General features: G+C 46.3%; 1 protein-coding gene across 1 annotated transcript in view; it reads right to left on the bottom strand.

Annotated features, from left to right (window-relative positions):
• LOC309536333 (tetraspanin-15-like) overlaps positions 1-26850 on the bottom strand; it is a 97314-nt gene that overhangs the window by 59810 nt on the left and 10654 nt on the right. Inside the window, exon 2 of the mRNA XM_082230472.1 lies at positions 16463-16648. Within this exon, the coding sequence (XP_082086598.1) occupies positions 16463-16648 (186 nt within the window). The remainder of the gene's footprint in view (positions 1-16462; positions 16649-26850) is intronic.

The following is a 26850-nucleotide window of genomic DNA, read 5'->3' as shown; positions in this document are numbered from 1 at the left end:
CTTAAGACAGAATCAGGATTCAAAATCACACTTTCTGACAGTGAGAGCTGATCGACAGTGGAACAGTTTCCTGCAGAAGGTGGTGGTCTCTCCTTTGTAGGTTTATAAACAGAGGCTGGATGGCTATCTGTCATGGATGCTTTAGTTGAGATTCCTCCCTTGCAGGGGGTTAGACTAGATCATGGGTAGGCAAACTAAGGCCCGGGGGGTAGATCCGGCCCAATGGCCTTCTAAATCCGGCCCACGGATGGTCCGGGAATCAGCATGTTTTTACATGAGTAGAATGTGTCCTTTTATTTTAAATGCATTTCTGGGTTTTTTGCGGGGCACAGGAATTCATTCTCCACCCCACCCCCCAAATATAGTCCAGCTCCCACATGGTCTGAGGGACAGTTGACTGGCCCCCTGCTGAAGACGTTTGCTGACCCCTGGACAAGATGATCATCAGGGTTCCTTCCAACTCTACAATTCTATGGTTCAAATGTTGTTTTAAACTGCATTGCATTTGCCTGAGGAAACCTTTTACTCTTCACTAGCTGAATTCTAGCATTATCATGGTCGGAACAGGGAGAGCTGAAAACATTCTTGTCTTCATAAGGCTATAGCTATAACTTGGGCTCCAGCTTCTTCCTGGACTTGACATAGTTTACTAACTGAGAACTAGTCTTGAAAGCAGATTCCCTCATCCTTTTCCTTCCCCTCCTCCGGCATTGAGTCACATTACATATGTGCACCAATCACAAATCACAGCTCCCCTCAAAGCCACAGATCCGAACCATGTTTTGAAGAGAGTTTGCAAACTATGGTTATGAGGAAACAAGGTATCTGTAACAAAATAGCTTGTTAACATGTACAGTTATACCTTGGTTTTTGAACAGCTTAGTTCTCGAACATTTTGACTCCTGAACGCCACAAGCCCGGAAGTGACTGTTCTGGTTTGCGAACTATTTTTGGAAGCTGAATGTCCGACAGGGCTTCAGCGGCTTCCAATTGGCTGCAGGAGCTTCTTGCAGCCAATCAGCAGCTGTGCTCTGGTTTCCAAATGTTTTGGAAGTCAAACAGACTTCCGGAACGGATTCCATTCAACTTCCGACTGTACTGGAAAGCTGTACTTAATGCTGGACCAAGAAAGAGGGTAAAGAGAGTACATGTTCATTAGGCTGAATCTTAATTGTTATTTGCTTCAACCCCACTTGACAGTGATCCTGGCATGACCTTCATATTTGGCTGGAACCCTCTAATCTTTGCATTCTTTTGTGACAAGAGACATCATCTTCTATTTGCTAAGGGGGCCAAATTCAACAGAGCTTCTTGGAGGATTAATTTGGCTCAAGTGCGTGGCAATAACGTCACCTGCTAAGTAAGGAAAAGAAATTTGGCTCAAGTTCAAAACAGACGAGATAGTTAATAAAGGGTTCAGCTACCAATTTATCACATTCTCAATGGGACAGGAGAACAGGAACAAATCCCTCATTCCATTAAACACAAACGGCCATCAGCCATCCTTAAGAAGCCCATCAGTTCCAGATTCGACAATAAATTACTGTTCCAGCACCGAGTTCGGGGCCAAAATTAATCACTTTGTGGTGCCTGCTTCCACAATAACCCAGAGAGTATTTAACTGCTTGCTTTTAATTTCATTTAACTTGGATGGGTTTACCACAGGAGAAAAGAATTCAGCAACAGGGAGAGAAGCTTGCTGTCAGTCAGAGATGCAACTGAACATGGCTCAAATAACATTTTGATATGAGAGTAGAAGCTGTTGCTTAGCCTTGGAAAAGCATTTGTGTAAAGAACAGCAGGGGACGGTCCCTTTACAGAACCTTCAGCTAGAAGCAAACTGGATGAAGGGGCTTGGAAGTCCCCAGTTCACCTCCAGCCTCCATTGGAGCAAGTTGCTCACTGTGGAGCTGCAAGCACCAGCCTGTCTTGCTGTGTAGGCACATGCAAAAGCCAAATCAGAACAGCACATTCCTTTGTGGGTGAAGTTTGATACCATGGAAGCAAAGGTGGTTGGGGGACACAGAGATATACAGGGGACTTCAAAGTCTTTCTGAAGATACATTTTATTAAAACAAGGAATAGATGTGAGTCTGGAGGAGGGCTTAGCTGTTGGCAACTCAATGCCTTTAGCGGTGTTGCATACAAGGTGCTCTACATCCGGCAGACACAATGTCACACTGTGTTGCAGCTGTTGGTGCTTGATTAGATTGGTGTTCTTTTAAAGTAAATATTGTAAGTTTTCTAGTTCAGTTTGTCCCATTAAACAGGCTGTGCTGTTTTGTTCTGTTTGGATCTTCATGAAGGCTTCTGACACTATCATTTAACGTGGTCTTTTCAACTTATTAAATGGATTCTGTAAATTTTTTACAGTGTCCCTGCAGAGTCTTCAACTCAGAATGTGTGCATCTGGGAACATTAAAAGCACCCATTCCACAGCCTTCCCCAAACCTGAAGCCCTTTGGCTGTTTTGTGCTATGACTGCCATTATCAGCACCAGCCAGCTAGAGATCTGCAGAGCAAACAGAAGGCAATAAGGGGAGGACAGCCAATGCAATGCTTTGGGATGCCTTTTCTAGCCCTCTCAAGTCAAGTCACAGGCAACAAAGGCTCTGTGCCAGCAAGGCAGACTCACAGCCATGGATTGCCCTCTTCAGTTCCACCCACTGCTTTCAAGAGGAGAGCTGGATTGCTCAGTCTTCATTCAGCTGGAGGGAATCAGACATGCTGCTGCCACTTTGGCTGTTGGAACTCATATACGAAGCTGCCATTGGTCCATCTTTCCGAGCACAGCCTCCACTGATGGAAAGAAATTCTCCAGGGTCTCAGGAAGGGATCACAGATACATCAACAAAGGGGAGCCTAACTCATTGGTCACCCGTGTGGCCCCTGCAAGCACAAATGCGCCCTCAGAGACCTGAACTGGTGTAAATGATATACAGCTTTTTTCAAGTCTGATTTGGTGGGACGGGTGTGTGAGAGATTGAGTGTGTGTGTGTGTGAGAGAGAGAGAGAGAGAGAGAGAGTGAGTGAGAGAGAGGGGTGGGGTGGGAGAGAGAGATTCTCTGTGCTTGTTGGTTGTACCTGTGTGCATGGTACCCACAACAGCTCCTTCAGTTTGCAAATGTGCCCCAGAAGGTTGACCTCTTAGATTGCAAACCTCACTCTGCACTGACTTCAGGCCCTTAACCTTGGCACGTCTCACTTATTACCGGTATTTGCCCCCTGCAACCACTTGTATGTTACATGATTATATGTGTACTCAATTTGAATTTGAAGCTTTATTCTAGCTTCTTTGCTAAACAGATACAGATCCTATCTTTTTTCAAAAGTGGTGGAGTACTTGTTTTGTACACAAAGGTGCCAGTCTCCAAAATCTCCAGATATGGGTCAAATTCAAGGGCAGGCTGTTTCACCCTGCTGAAAATTGGGGCATAATTTCAGGAGGGTTGACTCCATGGACTATTTCATGATGCCTCCTTGGAAAGAAGTGCTTATGGCAGTGACAGGGGCCACTCTTTCCCCACCTGGCATGTTCTCTGGCCTCAGAAGGGGGGGGGGAGGTTTTGCCTGGTGAGCCACCATCCCTCATCCCTGGACCATCCAGGTCAGAAGTTGGGCCTGGGCGATACCTGGTTTTCAACATAATGATTTTTCACCAGCTAACCATCATGATATACCAGCAGTATATCTTGATGTCTGAAATAAGGAGTGGTGGCTGGGCTGTCCTTCCCAGCAGCGTGCAGGATTGCGGTGCCTCAACTGAGGAGGGAGGGAGAGAAGGAGCAACCAGGAGAAGGAAGGAAGGAAGGAAGGCACAGACAGAGGGGCAGCACTCTTTCTTAAAGCACCAATACTGTGGTTAAGGGACGCAGGTGGCGCTGTGGGTTAAACCACAGAGCCTAGGACTTGCCGATCAGAAGGTTGGCGGTTCGAATCCCCGCAACGGGGTGAGCTCCCATTGCTTGGTCCCTGCTCCTGCCAACCTAGCAGTTCGAAAGCACATCAAAGTGCAAGTAGATAAACAGGTACCGCTGCGGCGGGAAGGTAAATGGCATTTCCGTGCACTGCTCTGGTTCTCCAGAAGTGGCTTAGTCATGCTGGCTACATGACCCAGAAGCTGTACGCCGGCTCCCTTGGCCAGTAAAGCGAGATGAGCACCGAAACCCCAGAGTCGGTCAAGACTGGACCTAATGGTCAGAGGTCCCTTTACCTTTACCTTTATTGTGGTTAAGGGGAGATGCTGAGGCTGGCACTGTTCTGCCACAGGAGGGATTGGGGAGGGGAAATGCAGCTGAAAGGGAAGGCAGCCAGCCAGCCAGCCAGCCAGCCAGAGGGAGCCAGCTGTGACAAAGCATGGTCCATCTCAGCACTTCCCGCTCTCCTCTCCTTCCTGCCGCTTGGAAGGAAGCAGCCAGCCAGTCTCACTTTGGGGGAGGCAAAATGGTTTTTGGAAGGCGGCAGCCAGGAATCAGCACACACAGGGACAGGACTTCTCAAATTGCTTGCAATTATACCACCCTGTGGCGTTTTGAAGGCTGTTCACAATTCATTGCCGGTTAAATATAATGAAACGGTTATCATGACATGGGCTTCAAACTGGTTTTGAATGATGCCTGCACAGGCCTAGCTGGGGCTTTGCTCAAGTCCTCTGCCCATACACTCCTCACTGCCCCCTGCCACAAGAATGAACGGCTGCAGACCTGAGCAATGTCCCTTGAAAAAACAGGCATCTTCTCCCCAGGGGAAGGTGTAACAACAGGTCCAGACCAGCCAGTCTTCAGAAGGCCTCAGGATGCCTCACGGTGCCCCTTGGGTGAGTACCAGCAGCATCTGCCAGAGTGCCCAGTGCCTGCTGTTATCTGGCATGACCTACACTGACTTAACGTATTAGGCTCAAGCTGAATTAAGGCCACATTCACACCATACATATATGGTACCACTTTAAATAGTCATGGCTTCACCCAAAGAGTTATGAGAGCTGTAGTTTAAAGGTGCTGAGAGTCATCAGGAGACCCCTATTTCCCTCCCAGAGCTATGGTTCCCAGAGTTTCCTTTGATGTACGGTTAGTTGTCAGACGCTGGGAACTGTAGCTTGGGGAGCAGAATTAGGAGTTTCCTAATAACTCTCAGCATTCTTAACTACAGCTCCCAGAATTCTTTGAGGGAAGCCATGACTGTTTAAAGCGGCATCATAGCAGGAGTGCTGGAATGGCTCTGCTGGTGTGTTTGCAGAGAGCCAGCCTCACCTTGCCTTAAGCAGGAGTTGCATTTCTTGTGGGAGACTATTGATGTGGCTCCATCACACCAGATGAGCCACTCCTGCCATTTCCACCAGCAACTTGGTAAGCACATCCTTATAGTTTGGGGCCAAAACAGTGGGCTGACTTGAAACATGCACACACACTTTCTCAATTCACCACTGAAGAACTGGGTAGCAATTTGGGTGGGTTCTTCTCTCAAACACACATCCCTTTCATGCCCTCTGTAGGAGCACATGGCAGCACTCACTTCATGAAAAAACAACTTCAATCCAAGGAAACTGAAGCTGAGTAATAATAATAATAATAATAATAATAATAATAATAATAATAATAATAATTTATTATTTGTACCCCGCCCATCTGGCTGGGCTTCCCCAGCCACTCTGGGCGGCTTCCATAGAAACCAAAATACAGTAAAATATCACAGATTAAAAACTTCCCTGAACAGGGCTGCCTTAAGATGTCTTCTAAATGTCAGGTAGTTATTTATCGCTTTGACATCTGATGGGAGGGCGTTCCACAGGGCAGGCGCCACTACCGAGAAGGCCCTCTGCCTGGTTCCCTGTAGCTTTGCTTCTCGCAATGAGGGAACCTCCAGAAGGCCCTCGGTGCTGGACCTCAGTGTCTGGGCTGAATGATGGGGGTGGAGACGCTCCTTCAGGTATACTGGGCCGAGGCCGTTTAGGGCTTTAAAGGTCAACACCAGCACTTTGAATTGTGCTCGGAAACGTCCTGGTAACCCCTGGAGTAAATTGGTAATGTACTGGAGTAAATTCCTGTAACCCCTGGAGTCTCTCGCCACTTGGAGGTTGGGGTGACGTGTAACAACACTAATATAAGAAGCCCAAGAGACATCATCTGAGACTGATGACAATAAGGTATAATTCAAATGTGGATGTGAAAAGGGCAGTGAGATCTTTCCACAACCAAGCAGAGAACGATGGGTGTTTATACTTTCAGCTGCCTTGAAGGATCAGAATCCTGTCTCCAAGATGTGCTTTAGGTTTGAAAAGGTGCCTATCACCAGCTCGTTTCTGTCAGGCTTGTCTGTTGCTACACTTGACTTGGCTGTTGCAGCCTTTAGAAGGAATATTTGAGAGCGAAGGGAGGGAGGCAGGCAGGCAGGCAGGCTGCTGCCCATTTGCATCTCACAGATCTCCACATTGAAATAACGAGTGAGGAACACTTTTCTCCTTCATTACACATTTGCAGCTGGAGGCCAGCTAGAATGAAGGAGGCGGGCCACACCAGACTGACACCAAGGACAAGCAATGGGACTCTAAAATCCATTATTTATGAACAAGACACTGTGCTGCTTGCAGAAGCCAGAATCTCACAAGGAAGGAATGTGATAGGAATTTTATGGTCTTAGATATATGGTAATGTTCATAACTGCACATCAACACAGGAAGACCAACCTGGAACCATTTTGATTCCTAAACTGACCAAATCCTTTCTCTGCAAGGTTAAACTGGAAAAGCCTCCCCATTGTCTCAAGGATATGTCTGTTTGAATAAGGTGTGAGCCTGTGACCTGGCCCAGGAAATAAGTATTTTACCACTATAAAAGAATGGCCAGGCTCCCCAGGAAATCCAATCAAGTAACCTGCTAGACAGGAGAAAAACAATATTAAAATTTCTGTGATGTAGGTGGGATGCATCTGAGGGGTGGTCTTAGGTTACACCCCTTCTGTGATGTATGCATAATGTTTCTGGGGGTGGTCTTGATCTAGAGAATGGGAATTTCAAAAGTCTTTATAAGCCCTTGCACGGCATTTGGGGGGGTCCTCTTCCTCTCCTGCGTGTGAGGGGAGCACCCTGTTGCAACAGATCACTAAAGATCAGGGTTACTAGCTGCTTTGCTTCTCAATATTCTCTGGTTGGCCTCTGTTATTTTCTCCTACCAATAGGTAACCTATGTAAGGACTCTATATGGGCTCTTGGATACCCCATAAGGGAAAAGGGCATATTTTTATTTACAACAGGAGCAATCCCATGACTTTACAAAGATCAGCCACCTCTGGGATTTAACTACAAGATCAGCTAAAAATCTAGAGACACATCTTGTGCTTTTTCACGCTGTCCTCCCGTGTGTTGGAAAGGATTCCTTCACACAAAGTTAGAGCCAACTCTAAAGAAGGAGTGGGAAAACTAGGGGCCCTCTGGGTATCGCTGGACTACAATTCCCATCATCTCTGAGCGCAGGCCATGCTGGCTGGGGCTGGTGGGAGCTGGAGTCAAAAATCTTCTGAAGGGCACCAACCTGGTTGGTGAAGGCTGTTGCCCTGCATCATAAATCAAGAGACCCGAGGAAGCTGAGGCCACCTTGACACGTACCCAGAGAGATGGAAGTTACGTAAGAACATAAGAAGAGCTTGTTGGTTTCGGCCATCTTGTTCAGCACCCTGTTCTCTCAGTAGCCAGTCAGATGCCTGTGGGAAACTCCCAAGCGCTTACCTCTCTTGTGGCTTCCAGTTACTGGTATTCAGACGCATTACTGCCTCTAACTGCAGGGGCAGAGCATAATAATCCTGGCTACCAGCCACCAAGAGCCCTCTCCTCCATGAATTTGTCTACAGTGGTGCCTCAGGTTACATACGCTTCAGGTTACATACTCTGCTAACCCAGAAATAGTACCTCGGGTTAAGAACTTTGCTTCAGGATGAGAACAGAAATTGCGCGGCGGCAGCAGAAGGCCCCATTAGCTAAAGTGGTGCTTCAGGTTAAGAACAGTTTCAGGTTAAGAATGGACCTCTGGAATGAATAAAGTATGTAACCAAAGGTACCACTCTAATCCTCTCTTAATTCCAAGCTGAAGGCCATCAGTGTCTCCTGTGGAAGTAGCACCTTAGAAACCAACTAGGTTTGTTCTTGGTATAAGCTTTCGTGTACATGCACACTTCTTCAGATACACTGAAACTGATTGGCTGCATGAAGAAGTACTTTATTTTATCTGTCCAGAATCTTCCAGCATTCAGTTTCATTGCATGTCCACGAGTTCTAGCATTATGAGAGAGGCAGAACAACTATCCACTTTTCTCATGTCATTGATAATTATCTAAATTTCTATCATGTAACCTCTTACTCACCTTTCCTCTAAACTAAAAAGTCTCAAACGCTGCACCCTTTCTTCGCAGGGGAGTTGCTCCACCCTCTTTATCATTATGGTTGCCCTTTTCTGAACACTTCCCCAACTCTACAACAGTGAGGTGACCAGAAGTGTCGTCCAAATGCAGCTACAGCACGGATTTGTATAATGGCATTATGATACTGGCAGTACCTTTCCTAATGATCCCTAGCACAGAATTTGCTCCCCTCACTTCTTCTCACTGACAAAATTTCCACCCAACCCCACACTGTCATCCTTTGTTACATTAAACTGCCCCTCCTGCTTGGCACACACCTCCTTCCTCCCAAATCTGGTTCACTCCAACTGGACCGCAAGAGGCACAAGAGAAAGCTCACCTGGAGGCAAGCAAGGCAGCTCCTGAAGCCTGCCAGCTGCTAGACAGCAAGAGCATCTTCCATCTCATCAGTTCTCCAGAAGAACACAGTGACAAAACATGTCACACACAGCTCTCCTGCGGCTGCCGGGAGACGCAGTCACATCATCTCCACAGCATGTCAACAAAACCAACTCAAGGAACCCAGTCCCCCCCCCCCACCCAGCACAACTGAAAGCAGAGATTTGCAGTGTATACAAACACAGCCCTGCTTGCAGTGGAGCAGGGATGCTAGGAGACAGGAGGTGAAACAACCTGTTAGTATTGCTTACAAAAAAAGGAAAAGCAACAGCACAGAAATTGAAAAGCACAAAACACATTTTCAGCATTTTTTTAAACCTGGGTTCTGGTGCTGGTCACTTTTCACTAGCATTGCTGAAAGTTTCTCCTGTGTTTCCTCCTCCCACCCCTGACCATTCTTCATCATTTAATGAGAACATAAATTTAATTCAAAAATAATCAAAGGGGGGAGAGATAATTAATTCATGTTCTCCTGGGCAGGTTGCAGTGTTTTTGTTTTGAGGTGGCCAAGAAGGGACCCCAAGGGTCATCTAGTCCAACCCCCTGCAATGCAGAAATCACAGCTAGATGTTCTTCTAGAAGTGAAGCAAGTCCCCAAAGTGTTATGTCTCCAATATTCTCCCCACCACCACCCCAGGCCTTCTCAAATCGGTCCATTTCAATGCTGCAGCTTTTAATTATTGTTGGCTTCATGTTTTTAACACCGTTTATTATTTGTAGTATGATTTATATCCAATTTTTGTACACTCAGTAGGTATTCTTTAAATGCAAAGTGATTCATACATTCTGAAATAAACAGACTCTCTCACACACTGGCTTTTTTTGTTGCTGCAGAGACTGGGCAGTCTGGAGGACTTCCTAAGGCAGAGCAAGGATGTTGCAAGTGGAGACATATAGCAGCTGTTTCCCAAATAATGCAAAATACTTCAAGTAGGTGGTGCTGCTGGGATTGGCAGGGGAGGGGAACTGCTGGTTGTTAATGATGTTTGTCTTAGACATGACAAAAATTCCAGGAGCTGGTCCTCGTTCTGCTCTTCAGCCGTGTTAGTCATATTCAACTGCTCAGCAGTGTGGGTACCAAACAAGATCTACATCAGTCATATGCTGGCTGTGGAGGTGACTGTGGTGATCTAAGGAGGAGGGCTATCTGGAAGCTTTTCAGAGACCCCACTCACGCATTTGGTATCCATGCATACTGAGTGGCTAAACAAGGCAACCATGTCCTCTGGATTCTAACAATAAATGCAATGGACAACCTCAGCTGGTGGTAGACTCTCTTTCACTGGAGGTTTTCAAAGAGAGACTGGATAGCCATTTGCCAGGGCTTCTTTAGCTGTGATTTCTGCATTGCAGGGGGTTGGATTAGATGACCTTTGAGTCTACAATTCCATGAAACTATCAGCATCAATATGTCACAAGGACTGATGTGGCTACTGGCATTTCGTTTGTCACCATATGCATATGTTTGCTTTCTATAATATTGCTGTAAGAAAACCCCAAAATAGTCCAAAAATTGAAATACCAGACACGGCAGTCTTAAGAGTTTTGTCAGATAGGCACAGAATATAATATTAAAGAGAACATGACAAATGCCAGTGTCATTCATAGAATTGCTCAGGCTGTTCCAGCAGCGCTGACAAAAGGAGAAACAGCAATACCCTAAAAAAAATTCAGTTTCGAAGTTCAATCTTATTTTGTAATGTCAGAACAGATCTTGTAAAAACACTGGACGAAATGGAAAGCCTGCCCTGGAAGACTGCATTTCAGCATTTCATTTGCGAGGTTTGGAACTGAGAGTGGAAGCAGCCCACGTTTGAGATGTGGCAGGTGTGGATCTAGCCTTAATCAAACACAACCTAGGTGGTGTGAGGGATGCCAGGCGTAACTTCACTCACCACTAATGGATCACTCACACCGCCACAGTATGGCTCACCAGTTTCAAAACTGCCGGAGGTGTGTGTGGACATGAGCAAGAGGATGTCACACATTTGTCACTGAACTGACAAAAACTTTCAGGTCTTTCTGACATGTTAGAAGATGTGACTCAGACCAGCCAAGAAAGATCACCATAAGAACATAAGGTGAGCCATCTGGATGAGGCCAATGACCCATCTAGTTCAGCATCCTGTTCTCAATAGCCAACCAGCCAGGACCCAAGCCCAAGAGCGCTCTCCCTTCCTGTGGTTTCCAGCAACTGGAATCCAGAAGCGCTGCTACTTCTGACACTGGTGGCACAGTACACCTGCAGTGGCTAGTATCCCTCAATAGCCCTCTCCTCCATGAATTTGCCCCATCGCCTTTTTAAGCCACCCAAGTTGGCGGCCACCACTGCCTCCTGTTGGAGTGAGTTCCATATTTTAACTACCTGCTGAGTGACAAGGAAAGCTTTCCAACTATTTTCCACACCAGCGTTTTCCTTGCAGCCTGTTTACTAAGTAGCACCCAGACAGCGCTCCGAATGCTGGAAACCCCAGAAGAGGAGAGGGCTGTTGCACTCAGGCCCTGCTTTCAGGCTTCCCATGGGCATCTGGTTGGCCGCCATGACAACTGGATGCTGGACCTGACGGGCCACTGACCTGACCCAGCAGATACTTGTGGAGTAACTCTCCATTATACCAGGAGTGGTAGGTATGAGACCCAGGGGCTGAAATCAGGGCAGGGTTTCAGAACTAGCCTGCTCCTCCTCCGCACAAATGGTCAAAAGAGGGGACATGGAAGAGGTTTATAAAATTATGCATGGCATGGAGAAAGTGGACACAGAAAAGCTTTTCTCCTTCTCTTGTAACACTAGAATTCGTGAACATGAAGCTGAAGGTTGGAAGATTCAGGTGACAGAGCTAATTTATGGAACTCACTCTCACAGGAGGCAGTAATGGCCACTAGCGTAAAGGTACCCCTGCCCGTACGGGCCAGTCGTGACCAACTCTGGGGTTGCGCGCTCATCTCGCTTAAGAGGCCGGGAGCCAGCGCTGTCCGCAGACACTTCCGGGTCACGTGGCCAGCGTGATGAAGCTGCTCTGGCGAACCTGCACCAGCGCAGCACACGGAAACGCCGTTTACCTTCCCACTATAAAGTGGTACCTATTTATCTACTTGCACTTAAGGGTGCTTTTGAACTGCTAGGTGGGCAGGAGCTGGGACCGAACAACGAGAGCTCACTCCGCCGCAGGGATTCAAACCGCCGACCATACGATTGGCAAGTCCTAGGCACTGAGGTTTTACCCACAGCGCCACCCGCGTCCCTGGCCACTAGCTTAGATGGCTTTAAAAGAGGATTAGGCAAATTGATGGAGGAGGAGAGGGCTATTGATGGGTATTAGCCAGGATGGCTCTGCCTCCACGGCTGGTGGAAGCACTGCTTCTGAATCCCAGTTGCTGGAAACCACAGAGGGAAGAGGGCTCATGGGCTCAAATCCTGCTTGCTGGTTTCTCACAGGCATCTGGTCAACTAATGTGAGAGCAGGATGCTAGACTAGATGGACCACTGGCCTGATCTAGAAGGCTCTTCTTTTGTTCTTATGAGAAAGATACAGTGGTACCTCGGGTTAAGTACCGTACTTAATTCATTCCAGAGGTCCGTTCTTAACCTGAAACTATTCTTAACCTGAAGCACCACTTTAGCTAATGGGGCCTCCCAGCTGCTGCTGCGCCACTGGAGCCCGATTTCTGTTCTTATCCTGAAGCAAAGTTCTTAACCTGAAGCACTATTTCTGGGTTAGCGGAGTCTGTAACCTGAAGCGCATGTAACCTGAAGTGTCTGTAACCCAAGGTACCACTGTACTGGGAAGAGAAGGACTCTGTTGTCCAGAGGAAGTTGTTCTAACTGGTGGAATCCACACCGACCACAGTAGCCAGAGCAAACAACTGGGGAAAGCCACCTCCCACTTGAGAAAGCCTTTAACCCCACAATTCCTGTGCGGCAAAAACAAAGGCCACCTATGAAGTCCCGAAGGATTTGCTGTTCCTGAATGAGTTCTGGACCTTGCCTCCGCCCAATAAACCTAAAATACAGAGGTGCTGAATATCCATTGGAGAGTGCCCTTTGCCTCTCTGCTCCGGGTTCACCTTCTTCCAGTCATAACATACGGGAGGGCAAGAGCTGAGGTCTCCATGACATGGCAAAAGAATCCTGCTCAGCAGAAGAACAATCAGACTTGTGTAATGAAGACAATAAATTGAGAACAGAAGGAATTTGAGAGGACCACATCTAGGGTTGAGCATCATCCACTGATGCCTCCATCAGATTTCGTTTTTTGAAAAAACAAGGCCTTGCTATTCCCTAAATATATCCATTTCATAACCTGGAACTATGAATACCCTGGTTCCCCACCTGCACCTAACCAAAGCATCCTGAAATTATAATTTGCCAGAGAGCTCCCAGAACTGCAGAGTAACAGTTTCAGGGATTGGGGGGAGGAAGAGGAGGGGAATAGCTATTAAACCCTTCATGTAAGTTTGAAATGCCAGAAAGGAAATGACAGAAAGGAAGCACTTCCTTTTCTCACAGCTATTGTAACGTGTGTGTGTGTGGGGGGGAATCTGCACCTGCCCACAAAAGAACATCAGGCTGCATCTATCTGTCTGATTTCGCTCACCAGTTCCCAAACTCTGTCAAAACAGCCCCGAATTCTGCCACTTAGCCCTGGAGCTATCTTGGTTATGAAACAGTTTTATTAAACTGAAGACCTCCCGCAAAGGCCACTGAGAAATGCTACCCTTCCATCCTCAGCCAGACAAATGCTTTTGTCCCTGTTGTTTAACTTCGAAGCATCTTCCAGCTGTTTCATTCAACATCCTATTACCCAGAGCAGACAGGAGCCAAACCAAAGGGGGGGGGGTGCCAGTTGTTCTGAAATGCCTGCATGCAGAACAAAGACACCATAAGAATGGGAAGAGGGAGGAAGCATATTTCTCCAGCTGCAATCTGAAGAAAGGCCAGCAAGAAGACTCCATTGCCTGGGCTTATACTTCTAGGGCTGAGGAAACAAGGCCCTCTCACCTCGTCTGCTGGTGGCAAAATGGAAGGAATTTGGGGGCAACATTTTCACTTTTTCACAATGTTTGGGGGTTGGGTGCTTCCTGGTAAATGTGGGGGCACCCTCCCACTTCTCACTTTAAAGCAAAATCCTCTCCCCCCCAGCTCAAGTGGGCAGGAGCCACCAAGTTCCCTCACAATGTCTCACCTGAACAGCATTTCAACATGGAACAGCCATGCTCCAGCTGAGACTTTGCAGGGGGAATATGGCAGCCTGCCTGGTTTCCAGTTGCAGCAGCCCCCAGCCCATTGAAGGGGGGGGGAAACTTTGCTGCAAAGCAAACAGGGCCAGAAAAGAGTTTGTAGGATGAGAAGGGAGAAGATGGAGCCACTACAGACTGGGGTTGTTGTTGTTGTTGTTTTTTTGGGGGGGAGTATTCTGCAAAATTTTATTGATGCAGTTATTGATGAAGTGCAATAGAGCTGGATGTATACTGAACAGTTCAGACATTATTCCACTGACTAATTGTTTTGTCCCTAATGCATTATTATTGCATCAACAAGAAGTTGCAGAATATACCGGCAACCCCCCCCCAACACTCTGGAGGGGCTTCTTGTTCTTCCTGAAAAATCATAAGAATAGAACAGTTGGAAGGGACTATGAGGGTCATCTAGTCTAACTCCATGCAATGCAGGAATTTTTTTGCCCAAAGTGGGGCTCGAACCCACACCCTGAGATTAAGTTTCTTGTTTTATCAACTTCAGTCTCTCTCTCTTCTCCACTTCAGACCCCGCCCTATCTTCCCGAGGAGTCAGAAAAAAGTTTTGAAGGATGAGAAGGGAGAAGATGGAGAAAGAAGCCCTCATTCTGTCCAATTCTTGAAATTAAATTTCTTTAAAATTAAAATATTTTTCTCTGCACTTCATATGCAAAAATCATTTAAGAAACCCCACAGATGTTTATCCAAGAGTCATCCCTTGCACCCAAAAAGCAATTTGGAGTGAAAATAAATTAAGATTCACATCAAATGATGCTTACGTGGGCAATGAAGCAACCCCTGTAGATGCTTCCCATCGTTTAGAGGTGCTCCTGTTGTGAGGCAATTTAGCAGCACATTTGGGGCTCTCAAAATAACTATCTGAAGCAAACAGAATAGGGTGGCATGCATATTCCACAGCAACTGGGGCAGCTTAGAGGTCCACCATATCGAATCAATCACACAAGTTACTTAAATCCACCCATTACAGTGGATCTACTTGGAGTATGACATGTCACCCCAAATCTTCCCATGTATAAAACCATATAAAATAGCAACCAACACAATAATAATAAATTAGCAACAGTGAAACATTTCACTTCCAAAACCCAGTTCTGTCTTTTCCCACACCTTTGCTAAAAGGAGTAATGAATAGAAACATTGTTAGAGCCCACCTAAACAACAGCACTCCTACCAACCTAGCAGTTCGAAAGCACGTCAAAGTGCAAGTAGATAGGTATCGCTCTGGCGGGAAGGTAAACGGCGTTTCCGTGCGCTGCTCTGGTTCGCCAGAAGCGGCTTAGTCCTGCTGGCCACATGACTTGGAAGCTGTACGCCGGCTCCCTCGGCCAGTAAAGCAAGATGAGCACCGCAACCCCAGAGTCGGCCACGACTGGACCTAATGGTCAGGGGTCCCTTTACCTTTACCTTTAAACAACAGCAAGGAGGAGGCAAGGCGCTCCACAGCCATGGGGCCACCACAGAGAAGGCTGAATCTCTCGTACCCGACAGCCTGACTTCTCCCTCCCTCCCTCCCTCCCCACATCACCCATCTTGGCAGGTTTAACATGGGTGAAGGTGGTCCTTCAAGTAACTTGACTCCAAACTGTTAGGGGCCATAAATGTAACCAGCAGAACTATGAATTGGACCTGGAAGGATACAGATAGCCTCTTATACAAGCAGAATTGATGCAATAATGTCTGAGTATTTGGCGCCTGTCGACACCTGGGCCATGCAGACCCTCTCTGTGCCCACAGAACTGTCATATATCAGAAGGAAGGAGTAGTAGTAAATTCTCAACACTTCGAGAACTACTAACTGTTGAGGGAGTTGGATATGTTTAGTCTGGAGCAGACTGAGATGACGGCCACCATGAAATATCTAAAGGGCTGTTACTTGGGAGAGAGCGCCAGCTAGTTTTCTGCTGCTCCAGAGGGGAGGACCCAAACCAATGGATTCAAATGACAAAAGAACTTCCTGACAGTGGGAGCTGTTCGACAGTGGAATTTGCTGCCAAGGAGTGTGGTGGAGTCTCCTACTTTGGAGGTCTTTAGGCAGAGGCTTGACAACCATATGTCAGGAGTGCTCTGATGGTGTTTCCTGCTTGGCAGGGGGTTGGACTCGATGGCCCTTGGGGTCTCTTCCAACTCTAGGATTCTATGATTCTACAAGAAGGCAGATTCTGACTGAATCTTAGGAAGACGCTTCTGATGGCAAGAGCCGTTTGGCAGTGGAACAGAATCCCATGGAAAGTGGTGGACTCTCCTTCATTGGAGGTTTTTAAGCAGAGGTTGGATGGCCATCAATAATTATTTAGCTGTGACTCCCGCACTGCAGGGGGTTGGACTGGATGACCCTTGGGGTCCCTTCCACCTCTGCAATTCTATGATTCTATGAATTTTGGAGCTGGGAGAGTTCCAGGAAGGGGGGAAGCAGCCTTACTGTTTTCAGCAGCGTCCGGTTGTCTCGGAGGGAGCCCACCATTCCAATGAAAGAAACAGCAAACATTGTTATGCCGAGGAGGAGGAGAATCAGCGCTGGTGCAAGGAAGAGGCCTTCCAGGGTCCGGTGCTTCTGCCTTTCCACTTCGGCATAGATGCCAATGCACAATATCACGAGGCCAATGATCTGCAAAGAAGAAGGAAGGGGAAACATCTGTCACAAGGTTGCAGGGCTTCGGGAGTGAATGCCATTAAGAACAGCAGAAGAGTCTGACTGTGGAGGCAGAGCAGAGCCACTGTGGCTAGTAGCCATCGATAGCTTTGCCCTCCATAGGTTTGTCTAATCCTCTTTTAAAGTCATCTAAGTTGGTGGTCATCACTGCCTCCTGTGGGAGTGAGTTCCATAGTTCAACAAGGTCTATTTTATCTGTCCCAAATCTTCCAACATTCACCTTCATTGGGTTTCCACAAGTTCTAGCATTATGAGAGAGGAAGAAGAACTTTGCTCTGTCTGCATCATTTTATAAACTTCTATCATGCTGCCTTATTCACCTTGTCTTTAAACCTAAAAACCCAAAAAGGCTGCAACCCTTCCTCATAGGGGAGACTTTCCACCCTCGATCATTTGGCTGCTCTTTTCCGAACCTTTTCCAACTCAGTGGCAGACCTTGGGGTCTCAGATTTCAGCGGCCGCCTGTGTGATGCCATACTTAGGTCCTCCCTGCATCTCACGCTCCATTCTGAATCATCGTTGTGACATCCCCTGTGGCGTCAGTGTGACCAAACCAGTCACGGTCCCCTAAATCTGCCTCTGTCCAACTCTACAACTTCCATTTTAAGGTGAGGAAGCCATAACGGTACATGTTCTGGGACCAAGACAAAATCGCCAAGTTTGCTGTTCTTGTTGCCCAGCACAGTTCCACTTCCTCTTACATCCTGACCTGCCTAAACAGAGCAAGAGAGGGAGGCAGAGAAAGGGTTCAGAACAGGGTGGATTTGATTTAAATCACTAGTCAGTCTTTTTCTTTTCTTTCTTTACAGAAAGACTCATTCTTACTGGTATATTCTTAATATTTACAACCAGATCAAGGTTTCATTTTTGGAATAATAAATTTTCAAAGTAGTTTTTACAGTTATATCAAAAATTACTGATTTGGTTATAATATTAGAAATACATAGACAGATAATTATGAAATTATTGTGAGGTTTAATAAGTTAACTGTTTGTATTTGGACAACTTTTCTGCTGTACAGTGGTACCTTGGGTTAAGTACTTAATTCCTTCTGGAGGTCTGTTCTTAACCTGAAACTGTTCTTAACCTGAAGCACCACTTTAGCTAATGGGGTCTCCTGCTGCTGCCGTGCTGCTGGAGCACGATTTCTGTTCTTATCCTGAAGCAAAGCTCTTAACCTGAAGCACTATTTCTGGGTTAGCGGAGTGTGTAACCTGAAGCGTATGTAACCTGAAGCGTATGTAACCCGAGGTACCACTGTACTTTATTGGAAGGAGAAAAATAATCAGTTCCTTAATAACAATTTAAACAATTTATTTAACTAAAACAATAACATTATAGCATATGTATCCATGTTTGTTAACTGATGTGGTTAAACAGTTTAAAAAACAACAATATACTTTGAGTTTTAGCACACATGAAAAACGTAAAACAAATCCTTATTTCCTGATGAATAGCCTTTGGACTATAATGTAACTTAAATAGAAAACTATCTTTAGAAAGATTTTCCCTCCAAAAGCATCTTATTTTAAAAATCCAATTTAAATGGGGAAAAATGGGGAAAAAATCTGATTTAAATTTTAAAAATCTGATTTTTTTTATTTTGATTTTTTAGAATCATTGATTTTTATCCACCCTGGTTCAGAAACATCATGAAGGGAGGAGGAGGCAGGTGCCCATGTGACCGACTAGGCATGCTGAACCCTGGTCCCACTGCGGAGACGCTGCAGGTTCCCTTGCACCCACCCTGCCAGGATGGCTGCTACAGGGGTACAAGATGACAGCTGCTTTGCCTTTTGCCTCAGCGCCACAAGCAGCTGGTGTTGCAGAAAGGGCCTGAAGTTCCACTGAGTTGCCTCGGCACTCTCAGTCTGTTTGGGAATCTCGGGGAGGTGTTGCCAAGCCTTTTCCCCTGCTAGGTTGAATGAATTAATATTTTAAATGCCAGAGACTGCGTGGCTGAAACTCAAAGCTACAGGGGCTGGCAGTGGAGATTTAGCTGGGATGGGCTATCGGGAACTATCTGGAATCAAAGTCATTTTTAGCTTGGCCACCTGGGGGGAAAAATAGAGGGGCAGAGGAGGAGGAAAGTGCCTCACTTGGGAATTTCTAGGTACCAAAGCATCTTTTGGGTCAAGCTGGATGCACAGTTCCATTAAATGCCTCTAGGCTTTGCCCCACTTCTAAACAGGGATACCCAACTAGGGCTGATGCCATTATGCATGGGAAAGGGGGTGTTAATCCTTTCCCCCACAGTCCTGATGAAGCCCCCTTCCCAATGGTATCGGCCCTGCAAGGGAGGCTCCAGAAAGCAGCTGTTTAAGGCAAGCAGCTGCAGGAGTATAGAATCATAGAATCATAGAATCATAGAACCATAGAGTTGGAAGAGACCCCAAGGGCCATCGAGTCCAACCCCCTGCCAAGCAGGAAACACCATCAGAGCACTCCTGACATATGGTTGTCAAGCCTCTGCTTAAAGACCTCCAAAGTAGGAGACTCCACCACACTCCTTGGCAGCAAATTCCACTGTCAAACAGCTCTTACTGTCAGGAAGTTCTTCCTAATGTTTAGGTGGAATCTTCTTTCTTGTAGTTTGGATCCATTGCTCCGTGTCCGCTTCTCTGGAGCAGCAGAAAACAACCTTTCTCCCTCCTCTATGTGACATCCTTTTATATATTTGAACATGGCTATCATATCACCCCTTAACCTCCTCTTCTCCAGGCTAAACATGCCCAGCTCCCTTAGCCGTTCCTCATAAGGCATCGTTTCCAGGCCTTTGACCATTTTGGTTGCCCTCCTCTGGACACGTTCCAGTTTGTCAGTGTCCTTCTTGAATTGTGGTGCCCAGAACTGGACACAGTACTCCAGGTGAGGTCTGACCAGAGCAGAATACAGTGGCACTATTACTTCCCTTGATCTAGATGCTATACTCCTATTGATGCGGCCCAGAATTGCATTGGCTTTTTTAGCTGCCAAAAAGGAGGAGGCTTTTTTTAGCTGCCAAAAAGAGGAGGCAGCAGAGAGGGAGAGACCCCATTCAACGCAGTTTGCACCGGGACTTTCTCCTGTAAAACCTGAGTCACACTGCACAGCAAGAACCTGCCCACCCGCCCAAAAACCCCTGCAGCCTTAATGCGCATCTGCACTAGCTTTTTGTTCAACACTTTGCATGACCTATTGGAGCTGCAACATTGAGCATGGAAGAGTTCCAGCAAGGTTGGAAACAAAATATTTTAAAAGGATGAACCAGAAGGTTAATGAAGCAATTGTGTTAATAATAAAAATGAGATGAACAAAGAACAGTTAATTAGCTACCAAAAGGCTACAGCCATTACTCTTATTGATGGCATATTCACAGCTCGCCTGCTGCCCAGTTCTCAAAAGCAAAGCAAAAATTATTGCCCAGTTTAAGAGATGGCAGGACATCCCCAGCTCCTGGATATTGCAACTGGCACTCAGGACAGTCATCAGCTTCATCAGCAATGCGTGACACATTTTTCATTCCGTCCCTTTTTCTGGCTTACTCTGTCTCCCTTGCCGAAACCCTCAAATTTGTAATGGTTTGGAGCCTTGAGTGCCAGAGTTGCAAAGGCAGTGCTGGGACACGCTCAGTCACTTACAGCAATGAGAGAACTTTTTGAATTTGGGAAATATTAAGTGGCGTGCAAACAATTTGAGGTGCTTGCAAAACACTCACACAGCCTGCTTGGGGATGGGCACCTTGGAGAGAGCTCTATGCTAAGCTCTGCATCGGGAGCACCAACATTATCCCATTTCAATTAAAGGCATGGAACTACAATTGTTCATTAGCAAGAATACCAAAGGAAGATTGTTTGAAAACTTGGAATGGATGGAACTGACTCCTCTGAGATCATACACATCAAGCTGGTCTTTGAGAAAATGTTATTTACAAGAATAATTCTACCATAGCCACCATTATTGGAATAACAGGCCTCTCTTGACTTGAATAAAGCATATTTTGAAGCAATTTGTTACAATCTGATGTGTTGCCTGCACATCTGTCAAGTCTGCTTAAATCTACCCCTGTATGTTGGCACCAACTGAAGCTGAAAAAATTGTCTCTCACATGCCTTATCCATTTGTCCTAGCCTGAATTATCAGGAAGATGCTCTAAAGCAGCCTTCCCTGGAGCCCTCCAGATGCTGGCTGGGGCAGATGGGAAGAGAGTCCAAAACCTCTGGGGGGCACCAGGTTGGGGAAGGCTATTCTAAAGCCTGGCACAGTCACCCACAAGGATGCATTTGATCCAACACTCTGCTTCCCACAGCAGTGAATCAGATGCACACTCAGGAAGTAGATGATGGCTTGCCTGGTTTGTACCCATCACCTGGCTCCCAGATGTTAGGGAAGTTGCATGTCATAGCTGCCAAGATGATTTTTTTGGCTTCATCATATCCCATGTTGAGTAGGATCTGCAAGGTGAAGCCTAGGGTTGTCATAATCTTTATCACTGTGCATTTACATGTCACTTGGAAACCGTCCTTAATAGTTAAGGGAGCAAGGCCACACGGGACGAAGCATAGTCTTAGCCAGTAATTTAGTGTGGTGATCCATACTCTGGCCTCAATTCTTACAAATCCAGTTTTGAGACACATGGTAGCATTGGAGACATGTTTAGGAACTTCAGATATTTGTCCACTTTTCTTAAAGGCATAGTAGATGGAAAGAATGCAAGTTCCACAAATTTCTGTTCAAGAATTAGTTCTCAAAGCAGTTCACATAGGAAAATTGAGCAACAATTAAAACCTCCTTAACAAATCAGTGTTTAGCACTGGGACTAGTAACTGCTCTACAAAACTTGGCTTTTGGATCTTTTTGTGGCTGGCTGTTGAAGCCCTGGGAGGAATGCTGGGATGCACAATACCCCCCTACCACCCTCCTGTTGCCCTGCTAGGCTCATAGTGCTCACAGAGGAGTAGCTCTGTAGGTACACTCATGAGCACCAAGCCCATATAAGAAGACTATGGTGCCATAAGAGGGCAAAGGGATTTTCTTCTGGTGGGCAGATACTATCAATTGATTTTGGCTCTCAGAAGGCAACATGTGGGGTGTTCTTGAGAGGGCCAGGAAGCTAGAAGAGCAACTGGGCTGGGGGTGTCTGGGGTGAATACCAGACCTTCATGGATAAGCGAGAACTCTCTTCCCAGTGCACCTGGATTGCACCACCTCTCTCTCTTCCTCATTGTACCTTCTGAAATGTCACTACTTCCTTGCTTTCTTTAGCTCAACCTTAACTACACTTTTCTTCTCATCTTCAGTTGAAATGAAGCTCAATTAGGTACAAATTGATTAATTCATCACACACACACACACACAGAGAGAGAGAGAGAGAGAGAGAGAGAGAGAAGTTTGGATAAAAAGATTTTCAAGGCAGGAACGTTGGAGGAAGACTTTTCTCCATTTGCTACATCTACAGCATTTGCTCTCGACTCTCATCCCAATAGCGATTAAGTTGATGGACGACAATTGGCCTCCTTCACTTGCATACATCTGCCTGAAACTGGCAATTTGCTCTGAAGTGCCGTGCACTGTCAAAAAACCATGTACTTTATGTCTATCATCTCTGAACTGTGGTAATGAAGAAGGGCAAATGGGTTGCCTTTCAGCCATCTTAATCCAGCAAAGAAACAAACAAAGCAATGGAGCTTGGACAAACAGCTTTCTAAGGCTTCCACAAGCACTGCAAGAAAGAACCTCAAAGTAAATTCCAACACTCCCTCAGCATCTTGTATACAATTTGGCTAGTATTTCTAACAAACCTGTTCAATTTCACAAGGCCTGGAACATCATCTGCTCCAGGAAGGTCAGCACCAATAAAGGCTTTGTGAACATGTGTCTGCCACCAGATTAGCTATCAGAGGCTCACAGGACCCTTGTAGGCTGTCAGTATTTGCAGAGGGGACCCACAAATGCACATTGTGCAATTGAAGTGGATTTTTTGAAATGGATTTTCAAAATGGAATTGAAATGGATTTTCTTGCACAACCAACCTGCTTCCAAAAGCAAACAAAACAAAACATTTTGCAGGAAGGAGAGTGACAGAAAAGCGCACTGGAAAGTGTGGGGTGATAATGGCTGGACACGAAGCTCACCATAAAACAAACCAGGATGTATACCCAATAAAACAGTGGATGTCCTTTAACCTCTTCAGACATTTTGTGCAAACAAAAGTGGATGAATCAGTTGTCTGGATGCAACCACAGAGGCAAGTAGCCAAGCAGGACTAGTCCCAGCTCACTATCAGTTCAGCCTCTCAAGAAGAAACAGTTTGACAATGGAGTTCTGGCCAGTGAAGAAATAAGAGGGTGTTTTTTTACAAGCTGTGTCTGCAGTGAGAGAGCATCTGTTCTGCTTATGAAAGGCCCTAGATTTAACCCCCAGCATCTTCAGGTGGGGCTGGGAGAAACCAGGAGAACTCCAGCTAGCCAGTACAGACCCGCCAGGTGTCCCTAACTTCCAGGAACAGTCCCAGATTTACAGAAGCCACCCCGGAATGTCCCACTTTTCCTTCGGATGTCCCTATTTTCATTGGAGAAATGTTGCAAGGTTTGCGCTGTGTAGACAATACTGAGATTGACTAAGGCAGCTTCCTGTATTTCTGAGAATAAGGGTGGGAGGCTCCTGACGGCAGGCTTACTCAACGCGTCTGCTGCTACATTAAAAGGGTAACACCACAAATATCTGGTATTCTCTGCTCACAAGAAACTGAACCAGCAGAGCAGCCTTTGCCAATGTGGTGCCCTCTAGACATTGTTGGACTACAACTCCGTCAGGCCCAGCCAGCTCATAACCCAGGCCTACTCCTAGCACCCCCTAAGGCAATCCCAATGCTCCCCAGAGGGCGCTACAGCCCATTTTCAGAACCCCTGCAATAAATGCAAACGGGATGTTTACCACAGGCGTAGCCAGGATTTTTGTTGGGGGGGGGACAGAACCTCAGTTGATATTTTGATTTATTTAGGGCGGCAACTGTTCCCTGCCCCCCCCCCCGGCTACACCCATGACGTTTACCCGCCTGGCTAGAAATGGCTTGCAAGGGGTGTAGAAAGACAGACCACCAGACGAGCTGGAATTCTGCAGAAGAATCTTTCAGAGACATTAGGTGCCAGAAAATGACAGCATTCCCTGCCATGATTGTACTCTAAGTCAGCCTTGCCAAGGCTAATACAGGAGCACGAGAACATCCCTGCGTGGTGCATTCTGAAGAGAGATGTGCCTTACACACTGCACTGCACACGTCTGCTGTGTTTTAATTCAAGTACAAGCCAGCTAAGTAAATCATAGTTAGCAATTAGCGACATAACATACCACAGGGAAGGATGAAATGGTCTTCTGCCCAGCAGATGCCAGATTAATTCCATTTTTAAAAGGTCAGTTATTTTGACCAAGCAGCAGCAATTAACTGGCCATGCCTAATTAAATGGGCAGCTTTCACTTTCTCTCTCTCTCTCTCTCTCTCTCTCTCTCTCTCTCTCTCATGTTGGCTACCAGAAACCCTGGTCTGCATCTCTCACAATGTTTTCTCTAGACTAAAACACCTTGGGATGTGGTATGTGACTCTTGTCTCTGCAATGACTGTGGCTGCACAGAAACTCCATCCCATTTCAGCCTTGCTGGTGCTCTGCCTTACATCTGTCCTGTGCAAGTTTTATTTTAAAGGACAAGAAAGAAAGAAAGTCCACATCTAACTTGTATGCATTTTGAATATACACACCCCCAGCCCATTTCACATTCCACATAAAAGTGTATGTGAAATATACATTTGTGTGCACCCTTTTTGCACACCAATAGTGCACGGCAAATCCAGCTAAGTGCACAATCTGGTTGGGAGCTGCATTCTAATCTGCAAGCAAGTTCAGAAGCATTGGATCGGCCTGGTCTGCTGAAAGAAGTAGGCCCAAAAATGTCTCCTTCAGAACTCTGAGCCCTCATCTATATAAACTGCAGCACAATACGCTCTAAAAAGTTGCACCAATTAAATCTGAAGGGGGAAGATGGGCATAGTTACATTTTTTTTACATTCCCCTTAAGAAGAACAAGATATGAACTACCTGCAAGTAGAGATCTAACACAGAATGGAAGAGACTGGGTTAAAAACTACATTTCTACCTGCAAGGCTTTAAAAAAACAAACATGTATGGCAAAAGTTTATTCTCCCTTCTCACCTGACACAGACCATCCTAGCACCCTAGTCGGCTGCATGTGTAAACCTGTTCTAAGCTCCTACAGAGGTTTTAGTTAGACCCGTAGCAGTTGCCAGGGCACTACCACATTCACCTCCACAAACGGTAGTTCCAGCCTTATTTCAAACATCATGATATATCGAAATATTGTGACATTTATCTGGTGATATATCGTGATATTGAAAACCAGGTATCGCCTAGCCCTATAACGTGACCATGTTGATGAAGGGTCTGGAAACCAAGCGAGTGAGGGAGTTAGGGATGTTCAGCCTGGAGAAGATGGAGTATGATAGCCCTCTTCAAATATCTAAAGGGCTGTCCCATGGAACATGGAGCAAGCTTGTTCTCTGCTGCTACAGATAGTAGGACCCGAACCAATGGATTCAAATTACAAGAAAGGAAATTCCTACCAGACATTAGGAAGAACTTTCTGATCATAAAAGCTTTTTGACAGTGGAACAGTCTCCCTTGAAAGGTGGGGGATTTCCCTTCATTGGAGGTTTTTAAGCAGAAATTGGATGGCCATCTGCCTGCAGGAGGTGGGACTAAATGGCCCTTGTGGTCTCCACAATTCTATGATTCAAATTCCCTTGTGCATGGAAATATCTCTTTACCTGTTCAGCACAAAATGAACCATGAAGCCTCCTCAACGTCAGGAACCACAGGGAAGCTTCTACATGCCAAATGTGCCTAGAAGCCCCTGCAGACTTCTGTGCTAAATATGCAAAGGTCTGAAGATGACTCTTGACATGCAGACGTGTTGGGGAGACATGGCCCCAAACCATCACCCCTCTTTAAACTGCAGGCAAACACCTGAACAAGGCCACAATGGCTGTAACTCGGACCCATGCTAGGCTTGAGGGTGGGTGCTGCTGCCAGATGGAGAAGCCACCTATCTGCCACATATCCACTAAGTGTCCAATCTGGTGGCTGCTTTGGGTTGGAGGAGGAAATTCCTAGGAGTTTATCTCAGTGAAGACCTTACTTGGAAAATCAATACAACCCAGGTGGTTAAGAAAGCCCAACAGAGACTCCATCTCATCAGAGTATTGCGGAAGAACAATGTCAATCAACATTTGATGATCTCCTTCTACCGGTCCACAATAGAAAGTGTCCTTTCATACTGCATCACGGTGTGGTACGCTGGTTTGACATCAATTGATAGGAAGTAGCCTACAGAGGGTGGTGAATACTGCACAGGATATTATGGGCTGTCCCATGAATCCGCTGGGTGAAATAGCGGAAGAACGTTGCCTCAGGAGAGTGAGGAAAATTCTCAGGGATGATTTACACCCTGGCCGGCACTTTTTTGATCTCCTGCCCTTGAGCAGAAGATATAGAAGAATGATTAGCCGCACCAACAGGGTAAAGAACAGCTTCTATCTGTGGGCTGTTAGGCTGCTGAATGAAAAGATAACAACAGGGCAACTGACTTTTGGGTTTGGTGGGTGTGCGTCAGTAAACGACGGGAATTAAGACTAAGAGAGCTGAGTTGGGGTGCTCGTGTAATCACACTGTATACAAGTTGTACAAGTGACAATAAAGTATTTCAATATCAATTTCAGTCTCCACTAAGCATTCAATCTGGTGGCTGCTTTGGGTTGGATGAGGAAAGGCAAATGGAAAAAGTTAATGGCTCAGTCCAGACCAAATAGCATGGGGCTCTGGTGACCTTGGGGCATGGCAGCCTCCACTTCTGATTGTGGATGTCTAGGCTGGGGTATGCAACGAGGGCCAGGGGGTCCAAGGATCACACCTCACCTCAGCCACGAAGCTCACTATGTGGCCTTGGGACAGATGGGCCCCCTCAGCCACGTTTCCTGCACAGGGTCACTGTGAAGGCAAGACTGACTGAGAGCCCCAACCCATCCACTCTGAAGGACCTTGGAGGGAGGGCCGAATGAAAACACAACGAGGAAGAAAATGACTCTGAGGCTCATAGCTGGGGCTGGC

Source organism: Podarcis vaucheri (genome assembly GCF_965113315.1).
Source record: "Podarcis vaucheri genome assembly, chromosome: 7".
Taxonomy (NCBI): Eukaryota; Metazoa; Chordata; class Lepidosauria; order Squamata; family Lacertidae; genus Podarcis; species Podarcis vaucheri.
Note: the sequence above shows the minus strand (reverse complement) of the source record. Positions and strands in the feature narration are given on the sequence as shown.